Source organism: Echiichthys vipera (genome assembly GCF_963691815.1).
Source record: "Echiichthys vipera genome assembly, chromosome: 4".
Taxonomy (NCBI): Eukaryota; Metazoa; Chordata; class Actinopteri; order Perciformes; family Trachinidae; genus Echiichthys; species Echiichthys vipera.
This window is the reverse complement of record NC_139829.1, coordinates 17033836-17048387: the sequence shown is the minus strand read 5'-3', so window position 1 is coordinate 17048387 and position 14552 is coordinate 17033836. Positions and strand designations below refer to the sequence as shown.

Sequence of the window (14552 nt, the reverse complement as noted above, 5' to 3'; positions counted from 1 at the left end):
TAAATATTTTTGAAGGCTGTTTAGGAGCAGTTATTGAGTGCACATCCCCCATTTCTAGTAGGAAAAAGAGCTAATACTGAAGCCTGCCCTCAGGCATTTGACAGCAAAGGGATTTGTTTTATGGATTGATGGATTGTTTCCTTTCTCACATCCCAGGGGGTAGGGGTGTGAGAAAGTCAGCGCGTTTGTTCTCCATCTCTATACCTAGAGCTTTCCAGGGGGTGGGAATAGACAGAACTAAAATGTCAGGTAGATTGATTCACTTTTAATCAGACAAAATAAAGTTGATAAATATTGAAAACAATGTTGCCATGATAATCCATTCCATCTGATCTGAAGTTTCAGCAGCGTTATATTGTAGATATTAAAGCATCATTGAACTGACGTAAGTTTCCTCTCTAAGTACATTCAAGTTGCTGGTGTAGATTAGGTTACACTGCCATTCAGTGTTATGTAATGGTAACTCTCCTGCGACACAGACCCTGTTAACACACTGGCTCTCTTGCTGCGTAACTTTCATCTTAATCTTCTGTTCTGTTCATCCCATTTACTCCCCAGTAGCAGCAGAAGTAGAAGCAGATGTGTTGAGCGACTCAGCTAATAGCACTATCTTTCCACCGTGACCACGGACTGATGCTGAAATCCCTACATTCATTAGGATGCAACAGGAAGCAGATTACTGAGTGATTAAACGCATGCGTTGCACACTTATGCACATGCACACACAGAGAGTAGCACAGTTCTGGGATTAGGCTGCTGTCCAACTGTGGATATCGCACTGAATGAACCTGACTGACCGACTGACTCTGGTATCATGGACGAAGAGGAGGAGCCAACAGAGTCTCATTGAAATTAACTAACATAACCCCACCTCTTTTCTCCTGCCTCACTATCAAAGGCTTTACTCGTCGATCACAGATCTATAACAAATACAGGAGAGAGAGAAAGAGAGAGGAGTGCAGAGCCGACTGTCTGCCTGCTGCTGTCCCATGATGCATCTACACATGTAAGAGCAGGATCAGCCACACAGAGGGCTGTTTCTATGGATACCCCTGCCCTGGGTAGTATTAATAAGACTAACTGATATCCTGACTATCTGTGCATGGATACAGTGTGAGGTTAGAGGTGCATCCCTCCAGCAGACTACAGCATCAGATAATATCTTTGGAGAAGAGAAAGACATTATCATCAAGTGTCAAGAGGAAAATGTTGAAGGAGAAATCTGTTATTTCAAACATGTACTGGAGATGGTTTACAGTCCTGGTCCTAAACACCTCAAAGGTTGTTTTAAATGTGATACCTAGTGGATTCTCAGCTGGTTCAGGATCAGGAAAAGGGTGATTTAATAAAAATCACAGGACCAGAAGAAAAGACGAAGATGATGCACAGAGACACTTCTTAGGCCTGAAGGAAATATCTTTTTTCTAACCTCTTTGCAATACTGAGTGCCACTCAAAACCAAAATTTCTGATAAAATAATCCTACTGGAACTTTTGTAAGCCTCTAAAACTGCCACCACCTTTCACCAGGCTAGTTGTGGTACTGAATTTGGGTCTTGTCTACATGAGAGCAGACATCTACATGCCCTAGCTACTTATATAAAAATCAGGTCTTTATTCAAGATTCTGAACTAACCAGCAAGATGTAACATCATGTACCAATAACAATCGTAATCGAGGTATTGTTGGGATTCATCAAGCTTGAGGTACCTGGAATCTATCTATCATCCGTCCCGATCCTCCACACTGAGCTATCATGGCCAGACAAGACGCCCCCCTCTTCCTCCATGGCTTTGATCTGGGCGGTCACTTTGTTGACCTTCGACCTCTCGGCACAGGTGTTACAGGCCTGGTCCTCTCTGCTGTGGATGATCGCACCGGACATCGCGTAGCAATCAAAAAGCTGGTGATGCGTGATGCCGTGACGGTAAAGCACGCTCTGAGGGAGGTCAAAATCACCCGGCGGCTGCACCATGAAAATGTGGTGAGGGTTCATGAGGTTTTGGCACCGTATGGACGACCACTGCCCAGGGATCCGACCCAGCTAAGTGCCCTGTACATCGTCCAGGAGTGCATGGAGACAGATCTGGCTCGGCTGCTGGAACAAGGGCTCCTATCCACAGGTATGGAAAACAAAAATAAGGGACAAGTTTTAAACAAACATTAAACATTATTTTCTTTGAATGTGGCCATTCTTTTCTACAGTAATGTGCTTTATGTTGGAACACTACTTGTTTTTCTTGCTGCACATCTGGCTAAGTCACAGTGTAAACACACTCTTTTACCGTGAACAGAGGCGGATTAATGCACAGGCTGGCCTAGGCTGCAGCCTGATTTATGTCATGTCACAAAATAAACAATGAGAAAAAAAAGGTAATTCCCCATGCATAATAGAAGACAAAACAGCTGTTCCTTATATTGGTCCCAGCGTTTTAGTTAATGTAAATGTGATTCAAAGGGAAAAAACGTGCCTCCTGTTGGGACCCTTAGAAACATTAAAAAAAATTAAGTCGCTGATTGGATAGATATGGGACACGTTTATCCAATGAGCTGCAATGTGGCTGGGTTCGTAAGGTTAGTTTTGTTGTCAAATGATATGTCACTCACTGTTACTATACAGTATAGCGGCAAAATGTGGAAATGTGATAGCAGAGTACGAAAAAGAAAAGCACATCGACTGAAAGAACAGCGGGACCAAGCTCTACTAAAGAAAATTCCTAGATTAATAGGATTTTTCAAGGTTGCGGACTCTTCATCTGATCTAGCTGGGTTTTTTTCTGATAAAGCATGATTATTATAATAACGTTGGGGGCCCAAACAAACAGTAGCCTAGGAGCCCCTGACCACCTTAATCCACCACTGACGGTGGAAGTATTTTTCTCCACAGTTCACACATTTGAATATCATTATTATTATTTGCCAAAAATGTGTTGATTCATTTATTCAGATGGTTCTTTTGTTATGTATATATGCCAAAACAGTTTTGCCCACATCCACAAAACATTCTTCAAAATGTGCTTTTTCCTTCCCTTCATTCATTCATGATGTGTTTTTTATAATTGTCACTTTTGAGTGCTTCAAATGTGAATTAACTCATCCATACTGTAGCTTTACTCAATTAAACAAAGCAAAGCATATTCACTGGGTTAGGAATAAGCATCGTTATGGAAATTACACAAGTGACAAGTGATGTGGTGTGGTGTATTTTGATATCTGACTTTGCCCTTCAACAGGTCATGCCACTCTGTTGTTCTACCAGCTGCTGAGGGGACTGAAGTTCATCCACTCAGCTAATGTCCTGCACAGAGACCTGAAGCCTGCCAACATATTCATCAACACAGACCAACTACTGCTCAAGATTGGAGACTTTGGGCTGGCCAGGATAGTCGACCCCCATTATTCTCATAAGGTAGAGCCGCACACGGAAACACACCACTCACAATCATATTTACTGCAAGGACATTTACACTCACATGTACAGAAATTTTGATGTTTCGCTTGGTTGTATAATAATAGTTGGATGTCTTATTTTTTTAAAGTGAAAAGACTGATGACCAAACATGACATATTAACTGGAAATGTATAATAATCAGCAACACTTGTACAAACTTTTCCAGCCTAAACCTACTTTTAAGGATCTTTTGGTGGGGGCATGTAGATGCAGCAAGTGTGCCAAGTGTTCTTTTGACCAGAGGCCAATAAATGCCTGTGATCATTATTCTCTTTAGATTCATGCTCTCTTAACAAGTTTTATATTATTTTACAAATCCATAATCTTGAGAGGACATGCCAGCAATAAAAATGTACATCTCTGTCCACATAATATTGCATATTTTTGTCTTGATACTTTTTTATACTTGTTCTGCAATACATCCTATACATATTTGAGCGCGCAAAGTTGAAAAAGTAGAGTATTTTTCACTCTCCTCATTGCAGTCTGACACAGTGTGTGACCGTTCTGCTGCTGATGGATGAATCGAGAGAGAGCATTGTATTATTAAACATTATCTCTGCTCCCTGTCATCGAGGTAGAGCTGTTATCAACTCCTCCAGCCCTGGCCCTGTGTGGTTATCAGACAGCAGGCAAAGCTTGTCCTTGTATAGCAATGAATATACTGTAGAATGAAACACTGTGGCAAAAGAATCTCTAGAAAAATCAGTGGTTTTGTATGTGAACACTGCTTTCGCCAAATTCAGACAGAATTTCAAAACTTGACACTGAAAAGTGTTTGAGGTGTAACTGCTACACCTCTTAGAAGGATTCTACATGCTGGGATTGCACTACAGCCAAGTCGTTTTTTTTCTATGACTGGCATCTCCATTTACACATCCCTACGTCTGATGTTGCTGACCTGTCTTTTACATAAGGCCTCCTTTCAACCCCAGCTATTACAGTAGCGTTTTCTTCACAAACCTAGTATCAAGTTTTGTGCTAATCAAACCCTGTGATTAGCCTGTCCAGTGTAGATAAAGGCTTCTGAGAGATTAATGTGACAATTTAGTGTTCCATTGTGCTGCTTTATTATGCACAAAGATCCCACAGCAATGCTGAAACACTAGCAGGGCAGGATGTGTGTGTGTGTGTGTGTGTGTGTGTGTGTGTGTGTGTGTGTGTGTGTGTGTGTGTGTGTGTGTGTGTGTGTGTGTGTGTGTGTGTGTGTGTGTGTGTGTGTGTGTGTGTGTGTGTGTGTGTGTGTGTTTGTATGTTTGTGTGTTTCTCGGGTCTGTGCATGTGGAGAGGAGCTCTTGTGAAAGGCGATCTTTGTCAACTCAGAACACAGGACTGGGGATCAGCTGGGTGCAGACACAGGGGGTGCGTTTGCAGGGGAAAGGGAGGGGGCCCAGTGAACAGATGAGAAGCAATGGTGAGAATTATTGAGTCTTGGAGGGATGAAAGGGGGAGAGGTGGAAAGTACAGAGGAGGAGGAAAGAGGGTGAGCAAAAGTGCAATAAGGAGAAACAAGGAAAATGGGGGACAAAAAAAGAGATCAAACAGAGAAAGAGTGAGATAGGTGAAGGTTGTTTGGGTCGTACAGGACAGAAAGACCTACAGAAAGAGTTCTGCCTGTCAGAGAACACCATGTTCAGACTTGTACAATAGATGGAAAGATAGATAGATTTTTTTCCCATGGTTCTGCTGTATCAGCCTCTTCCTTTGCAGACATTAGCCTCAATGCTTTGATAACGAGGCTGCACATTACACTCTAATTTTAAAATAACTGCTGACATGGTTTGAATTGTTGGATATTTGGAGCTATTATAGCCTCTCCCTGCTGATGTGTCTGTTAGAGAGCCAGCCGAACACAAGTTTGTCATTGTTCATTAGCATTGAGATTGTATTAACTATTATTAGTTATGTGTGTGTGTGTGTGTGTGTGTGTGTGTGTGTGTGTGTATGTGTATGTGTATGTGTGTGTGTGTGTGTGTGTGTGTGTGTGTGTGTGCACGCGTTCGTGTGTGCATGTGTGCGTGCGTGTGTATGTGTGCTTGTGTGTATGACAGTGAGTGTGTAAGATGACGCTGGGCTATTTGTGATGCAGTGTTGACACCAAAGCTGATGTCTGTAGTGAATGTGCTACCCTCCTCAATCCCAAAAAAAAATGTTTTGTTGTAATGGACATGGACCTCAGCTGTGATGTGAAATTCACAAATATTATTAACTTTCATATTTGGTCATGAAACAAGTTTGGTGGTTACTTTACTTATTACGCTATTACTGCCAAATAGGGTCAGATATTGTATTCTGTCATTTTTTACATAATGAGGTTGACTTTTTTATTTCTAGTCCCTTCCTTTTCTTAGTGCTTCTACAGTATACATGGTCTGTGTTGTCACAGCAGTTTGGTCAGCACACTGTGACTCTGCAGTGCATTGAAATGAGGCTGTTTGATGAGCAGTCTAGATGTGCGCCTCTGACTACACAGGCAAACATTTACACAGGCAAAATGAGATGACAGAAAGGTTGAGAGGAGGGAAAATGGAAACAGGCAAAGAAACATTATTTGTGACATTGTTTATGCCAACACCAGTAAGAACTTGGAGTGTGTATGTGTGTGAATGTCACCTGCTGAGGCAGCGCCCCGAAAATTATTCATGACCTGGATGAAGGAGAAAGAGGAAAGGTGAATAAGGGCGGAGTGTTGGAAAAGAAAGAGAAAAGAAGGGATGGAAAAGAAGAAGGTGCAGGAAAGGGTAGTAGGAGTAGAATAATAGAATAAGAGTGAAACTGCAACTGACAAGAAAACAAGAAGGGATGAAACGGGTGAGAAGGGAGGTGAAGCAAGGAGGGTGGCAAACAGAGAAAGATGATGAGACTGTCATATGTGCTGACGGTGGTAGAGAAACACTGAGGTGAGCTGATATTAAGGGAATGGATGGAAAGGATAGTGGGAGGTGATGACAGGGGGGGGGGTGAGAGGAAAGGAAAGGAGTGACGGAAGCCAACAAACATGAAAACCATGTTTACTTATAGTTAGAAAATCAAATCTGCTACATCTGTGCAATATTTTGTGAATCAGAAACCTACATTTATTTTTCTGTACAAAACAATTGCCAAAGGTGCTGATGATCAAATCAAAATATCACGAAACCACTCCTTGACAGACACTGTCAAGTAAAAGCTTACAAAGTAGAGACTGATCAGCAAAGAGGGACAGACAAATAGAAAAGAATGTTAGTGTTTGTCAGACCATCATTGAGCACTCAGCTTCAGTTTCTGCCCTGTGTCTGCTGGCACACAGGAAGCGATGAGAGAGGGCACGGAGGGGAAGGGGAGATCGTACAGTAAGTAAGGCTCGGTGAGGGCAGAAGAGAGAGGGAGTAGATAACAAAAAGGACTAGGTAAGAGTACAGATAATATAGGGGGTAATGAGGAGAGGCGGCAAAGTAGGAGCAAAGTGTAGAGAGATGAACAGCAAGGCAGAAGTAGAGCTCTAAAACAGAATTTCAATTCATAGCTTTGTATTTACAGCTACTAAAAGGTGCTGTGAAACTGGGCAACTCATTTAACATCTTGTATTCTAGGAGTGGTTACTGCTAAGAAAGCTGTATTCTATGTAGGGGCACATTGCTGGAAGGGATGTATAACAGGGAACATTATCGTGGGTGGCTAACAATGAGTAAAGGCTCTGAGTCATGTCCTGAACCAGCTGGTCGAGCCAAAAATGTTTTACCATCTTCAAATATGAAGAGGGAACTTGTGTTTCAGCTGTCAAGTAAGGTATGAAAACATTTTGGGCAGAGGGGACTGTGTCCTGCGTAGTGGGGTGTTATCTCGGCGTTACAGGAGGCCCAACATAATTTAACTGATGTGAAAAAGCTCACAGAGCAATTTCTGACATCCATTCTGAGTATGAAAACTCATGTAAGCAAAGATGAATTCCATGCAGTCTATATGGCATAAGCTTAGACAGAGTAATTCTTTTAAAAGTACCTGATAAAGAGGGAGATGGGTAAATGGTGAGATGGAAAATGGAAATGGTTGGCTTTAGGAAAGGGCTGATGGGCAGAAGGTGAGAAAGGCAGAGGACAAAAGAGGAGAGGAGTAGAGATGAAGTAAAGGACACAAGAAGGACCCCTGCTTTTCCAATCTGAAAATAGTTTTTAAAAAAACAAAAAACAAAAATGGCATACCAGTAAGAAATAACGTGAACTCTATACGTCCCCAGTCTCCCTATTTCATCACGAAGTATTGAAATGAAATAAGCTAACAGCTTCCAATAAATATATAAATGAGGGAAAATGTGTAAGCCTTATGAGCATGTGTTAGCCTAATAATAAGCATACGCATATTTTGTTGGGTAGTCTATAGTCTTTTATTTTCATTAGTTGAAGCAGTCTAAAGTATGGTTAAGGAGAGATATGAGGCCAGGAAAAGAATAGAAATATAATTAAGTAGAAGTAAATGTAAGTGAGGGGAATTTGAGATTTTGTAAGGTCAGAGAATGGAGCGATTACAGAAAGTGAGAGGTGGCGACGAGTGCATGAATGATATCAACAGACACAAAAACTTCTCATTATCACCTCCATGCACATCATCAGTGTTATATACAAGGTGAACATTTACAAAAGAAAAAGGCAGGAGGGAGCCTTGTCGGAGCAGCCCTAATGATAGGGGAGTGTGTCCTTAAACAGCAGAGCATCAAAAGAAGCCACCCATCCCCATGCAGCCAATGTAACATGATTGAGTCTTTGTGGCTGTAGATCAAAATATCCTTTGTGGGCTCAACTTTTCTTTTTGTAGCTGACATTGCTGACTTCATGATGCTTCCACTTATAATTAATATGAGCAACTTCATCTTATACACATGGAAGCACTGCTAAATGATAACAACTGGTAACAAGCCAAGCTGTTGCAGCTCATCACTAAAATATGAACTGTTACTACAATATTTCTGTTGCTGTCTTTTAACTCTTTCCCCTACTTTTTCTCTCACTCACACCCTCACCTGCTTCTCCAGGGTTATCTGTCCGAGGGTCTGGTTACTAAGTGGTATTGTTCTCCCCGTCTGCTCCTGTCCCCCAACAACTACACCAAGGCCATCGACATGTGGGCCTCCGGCTGCATACTGGCTGAGATGCTCACCGGACGCATGCCGTTTGCAGGTATACCTCTACTGTTTGTCATACATTAAATCCTGCAAGATCTGTCTTTACCATCTTAGCAAAAAGACATCAGCCTAAATAAGATAAATATGAAATCAGGCTTTTTTGCGTACAATCGAGCATATCAGTTTAGTTCAAACACATATATTATGTCCTATGTAAAATTCTAATACTAAAAAGGTGCTTAAAGACTACATCTCAAGACGGCATCAAATAAGAGCGAAGAGGTTTTTCTGTCCAGTGTCCTCCACCCAAGATACTTTTTTCTCTTTCTGCAGGCTACCTCTTTGCCTGACCAGAATAATAATGATGACAGAGAAATGCTCACTGTCTGAAGCAGATGTAGTTCATCCTGACAGGCTAATTTGACCTCCACCAGCCCTCTACGCCACAGGAGAGATGGTGCCAGACACTCAATAGCGTCATTCTTTCTGTGTTGTTCCCCATGGCTAGAATTCCATACATCGACTGTTAGAGTTGCTTTTCTCTTAACCACCACAGTTTACATGTTGCAACTATTTTTGTATACCTCAGGGGAAGCAATGCACTCTCATCCAAATAAACTAGCACTGCTGATATATTCCTTAAACTGGCAAATGTGTTGATATAGCACCACCTGCAGGTGCAGCTTAATGGAAACATTTAGAGGGCAAATCCACACAGTATTACAAGGGTGTAAACTGCTGCTGCTCTGCTCTGGGCTGAAAAGTTCAAGCATACTGCTCTTCTGTTTACACCACATTCAGTGGCTTCTACATATTCATTCTGCAGTCATCAGTTGTCAAAAGTTAAACTTTGGGAACTAAGAGTTGAGCTTCAAAATTGCTGTCCAACAGGTTGTACTGTAGAAACAAAATTCTGTACCTGCAGTGGCTTAGCAGTCAGTCAATATGCCTTTACTTTACTATTCTACCAGTATTTAAGTTTTACTTAAGATTTAGATTTACTTTATTCTAAAATGTATTGTTTTGTGTGATTTCAAGCACTGAATTAGAATTGAAGTTGATGTTATAATAATTGGCTATTGCATTGGTGCAATTAATGATTTGACTGTGAAGTGTTCCGTCCTATCTCCATCTTATTTATTGTACCTCCTCACCTTAAAGTTTCTTTCACTCGACGGCTCACACCTCCTAGTTATTCCTGTTTGACTCTAATTGGACACCCTTTTTCCTGCATTATGTAACTGATCCTCTGTCTCTTCTCTGCTTGTCTCCGATTGGCCGGTTTCCTCTCCCAGGAGCTCATGAGCTGGAGCAGATGCAGCTGATTCTCGGCACAGTGCCGGTGCTGAGAGAAGAGGACAGGCAAGACCTGCTGCAGGTGACGCCTCAGTGACTGCTGCTAGCTATGCGTCTCCAAACTGATTGTTTAAATGTGGAACTGGGTGTCATTGTCATGTTATGTTTTTGCAGCTATAGACTAGATGGTTGCATGTGTACACAACTCTTTGTATCATGCCTGTGTGTTGCTTTCAACTAGAATATGCTGATAAACAAGAGTTAACTTAAAGGAGCACCTTAAAATGAATAAAAACAAATTACCAGGGCAGAATTATGCACATATTTTAACCCCACTGTTATACTTTCTCAGGTGATGCCTTCATATGTCAGTCATGGATGGAGAGTCAAGAAACCCTTTTCTGAATTGCTGCCTGAAGTGGATGCTCAGGGTGAGGGGAGGGGATTGAGTAGTGGTAAGAAGGAAGGTCAAGCAGTATGAAATTAAATGGGTACAAATAAGAGTAATGGAAGATGTGAGAAGTAAAAAAGACACAGACGACAGCAGCTTCTCATGAGCTGTGAAGGATAAAGAGATAATAGAGTAGGCTTTGGAGGTCTAACATATCATTTAGCCCTGAGAAAGGAAGATGCATGATGATTTAAAAAAAAAAAACACATTTCATGGATACTACATTCTATTTCTCCTCTTCTTCCTTCCTCACTGATCCCTTCTTATTTCTCCCCTAAGCCGTGGACTTCCTTGAGCGTATCTTGACTTTTAACCCCATGGACCGGCTGACAGCTGAAGAAGCACTGTCCCATCCCTTCCTCCAGCAGTACTCCTGTCCAGAGGATGAGCCCACATCATCGCATCCCTTTCGCATCGAGGACGAACTGGAGGACAGCCTCGTCACTGAGCAGAGCCTCAGCAACAGCAACAGTCAGGCATCCAGCATCCACTGGGAGAGGTGTATAGATTTTTGAACACTGATGTTTATATATTGAAAAACTGCAAAAATGGAAAGCTGAAGTGCAAATATTTGTTGGAAGAGAGAAGTCTGGCAAAACATATTGAGATAAGAGAAACTATACAAACATTTCCATTGTAAATAAGACTGGATATACTGCTGAGCAAATTTATTATAAGACTAATATACATTTTCAATTTCTGTAGGTATGAGAACAGTTTATCAACAGATGTGTCCTGGCAGCAGTCAGGTGGGAGGTGTCGCTGCATGCCCCCTGGCCATATGACCTCTGACCTGGGAGACACCACGGAAGATGAGGAGGTGCAGAGAGACCCCCGGGCCAGTTCATCTTCACTGTTAGAGGAGGCTCAGGTCAGATATGCTTTGTCATTTCCGCCTATACGGACTGACTTCTTGAGTATAACCTTATTAATCTTATTTTAATTAAATGTAATGTCAAAATATTTAATAACAGATAAGAATGAATCAAAGCAGTTCAACACACAATACAACTGGAATTAACTCCTCCTCCCCGTTTAACACCTTCTCCCTTCCCACCTGCTACTCCCCATCTATTTTACATAGGTCGACCCACGCAAGTATTCCCACAGCAGCTCAGCTGAGCGCTTCCTGGAAAACTCTCACTCCTCTCTGGAACGGGCCTGTGGTTTGGGGTATGGGGAACTGGACTGTGGCCGCTCCTGTGACTACAAAGTGGGCTCTCCCTCATATCTGGATAAAATTGCCTGGAGGGAGGGCAAGCCTCAACACTACTCAGAGCCCAAGCTGATCCTGGATCTGTCTCATTGGAAGCTTAACACTAACAGCCTCCCTGTGCCTGCTGAGCCTATTGGTGGAAGCATGGAGGATCTGGGAGAGATGAAGGAGGAGGAAGCAGCAGAGGAGGAAGAGGAGGAGACCGGGGATTTATTCCAGGAGATCTCTCGCTGGGTGGAGAGCACTCAGTCTCGCCTGCACTCGCCCAGTCCCAGCTCTTCTTTGGAGCCACGTTCACCCTCCTGCTTCATCTCCTCTCCCCCTCTTCCTCTCTCCCCGTCTGACCTCCCAACTCCAGTCTTCCATTACGCGGAAGTTGTCCGGCAACCATCAGCTGAATATGATGAGGACAGACTGAGCCCACTTCAGGTCACATCTAATTCCCTTCCCTCACTCCTCCCCTCATCTCCCACCTCTCCGCTTCCCCCCCAGTCATCTCAAACGGCATCCCCCTCAACCTGGCCACTTTTCCCTTCCCCGGAATCTCGGCCCCTTTCTTCTACTTCCTCCATTTCTCAGCCAGTAAATAATGACCCCTTGGAGTCACTTCCTGTCAAGCAAAAAGAGCGACTGTTCGACCTGGACGTGTTCATATCCCGAGCACTCAAACTGTGCAGGCAGAATAAGGAGAAAGCAGACGGGATAAAAGGAAAAGAGGGAGGATGGAGGGAAGAAAGCAAACAGCCGAACATTAACCGAAAGGTGCCCAGGCTTCCAGAGCACAGGACTCCACCACCACAGACTCCCAACTCTTGATGGTAAATTTCAACATCAGGTCTATCACAGGATAGCATCATAATGGGTAGCACTTCCAAGTGCTCATAGTGCTTTACATAGTGAGGGGTGTCCATGGTTGAATATGCTGCTTAAATATTAGACCTTAGTGTTGGCAGTCTTTTTGTTACTACTGTATAATGACACGCTACACGCTGTGACTAAAGCCCTCATTACACAAGCAATCCTGCAGCTTTGTCAACAGGTGCTCTCAGGCAATAAGAGGTCCAAAAGCATTTGGGTTGAATATGAAAAACCATGCTTATCATCGCAAATATCAAGGGTTTGTTCTACATGAGGATATTTAGAAATAATCAGCTGATTAATGCTATCATTTGTCAAGTTAAAGATGGGTCAAACCTCAAATTGATAGGGACTTATTCCGTGACACAACCATCTGCAAAGGACTACAACAAGAATTATCCATGTAGGTTACTGTGTACTGGATAACACTAACCCACGTTTGTTTAAAGTTTTGTCAGATAGTCTTCCAGAGGTGATGTTCACCAAAGAATGATAATGCCACAGGATATGCTTTTTCCAAGCTGAATGTATTAACTGAAAAATGATAAGTCAAATGATGCTACATTGTGAACATTGCGATTTTATTTGTTGCTGTTTTAACACTCCCACAGTGACTTAATGCGCTCTGTCACTGCTACAGTACATGACTTGTAAACTTGTATAAAACTGTTGTCATAAATAATTCTATAGTATATTTCTCAAGACTGTTGTAAATTATATTCTTGTGTCTAAAGTATCATTTGCTGAATGCTAGAGCACAATATTCTGTTTATTTGGAGTGAGTTGTATTTTGTTTAAATGTGGAATACTCTATCGTAATAACTGATGCTCTAGTTCAGTCGTAAAGATTTTCATTTCCTGCTGTACACTTAATGAAATACTATGTATATCTGTACTAGGCAGCCAGATACCTATCATCATTTTTTCTCACTTGTCAGCCACAGAAAGCTATAATGCAAACAACATAAGCCTATATTTTGGAGAATGTAGATTCTTTACAACCTTTGTAGAAAAACGATTGGTACTCACAACTCCTCAATGCTGCCCAGTAACCATATTAATGTATGGAACAGAAAATAACCAAAACATATACATTGAAATACTTTTTTTATCAGCGTGGAAGACAGTAGACCTTCAGAATGTTCTTTATTCTGGCTTCAGATGTCTCCCCTCCAATGTAACCAAATCAGGTAAAAGATAAGTTGTAATAACAGTGGCTTGTGCCTTGTACTTTCTCAATCAAGCGCATCTGACATTCACTTCACTCAAATTTAAATGCTGATAGCGATCTTATGGAAATGGCATTAAAGGTATTGGTGGTAAGGTAGTGACAAAAAGAAATACAGTTAAATAAATAAGAAATAGGCTTCCACATCCTGGTTTCACTTTTGACATCTAGAGCTATGCTATGGTTGTACTACATGGATACAGTCTATGAGCTTTATGTACCACAAGGGTCCAGCTGCTGGGCACACTAGAGGCACAATACTGAGATGCATACAACACACTGCCAGCACAGCCACAACTAATAAGACATGTTTTTTATGTTTAAAGATCTTTCAGTCCAGCAACTGACCAGACTAACTAACAGTAAGTTAGCAACAAGCCTTCCATACACTTTTCCATATTCATTTTAATCCTATCTACACACAGAACAGAAAAGAGGATGAGTGTGTGGTGAGACTGACAGCCTCAGTCAAGACGATAACCATTTTCCCACAATGCAGCAACTGTATCTCTTTCTCTACTGCAGCTCTGTTACATGTTGACTTACATGTGAGGTTGGTTTAAACATGTTGACCTCCAGATTGTGAGCAGATCATAACTTGCACACCTTAGTATGAGCCATATGTGAGAATTGTTAACAGTACAACCTATGATACAGCAAAGTCAGGTATATTCCTTTTACAGTCACAAAAGACATGAAGCACATTTTAGAGGCACTAGCACATTCACAGATGCAGGTTTTCCTCAGCGACAACATGAACTCCACTACTGTCAATACTGATTTTTATCAATAATGTATTTACAATATATGAGCTGGATTGCTGGACAAACTGAAGAAGCATTCAAGTAAAGAAAGGTGCAAGTTGTCAATTTTATGATCCAGAGCCATTTATCTATTTATAGAAAATAGACAGAAGCTGTGCTGGAGTCAAACTAATGAAAAGGCATCTAGTTTT

General features: G+C 41.8%; 1 protein-coding gene across 2 annotated transcripts; it reads left to right on the top strand.

Moving 5' to 3' along the window:
• Positions 1-1755: 1755 nt before the first annotated feature.
• mapk4 (mitogen-activated protein kinase 4) lies at positions 1756-12327 on the top strand (the record flags this gene model as incomplete). Of its 2 annotated transcripts, none has more annotated exons than XM_083912935.1 (8): positions 1756-2122; positions 3233-3408; positions 8459-8603; positions 9844-9926; positions 10197-10275; positions 10575-10794; positions 11013-11166; positions 11380-12327. In XM_083912935.1, 8 exons carry the CDS (start codon positions 1756-1758, stop codon positions 12325-12327), a joined length of 2172 nt encoding a protein of 723 aa, XP_083769061.1. The 2 variants fall into 2 exon arrangements, with proteins under 2 accessions (XP_083769061.1, XP_083769060.1); XM_083912934.1 differs by having other exon boundaries at positions 11001-11166.
• Between the last annotated feature and the right edge of the window lie 2225 nt (positions 12328-14552).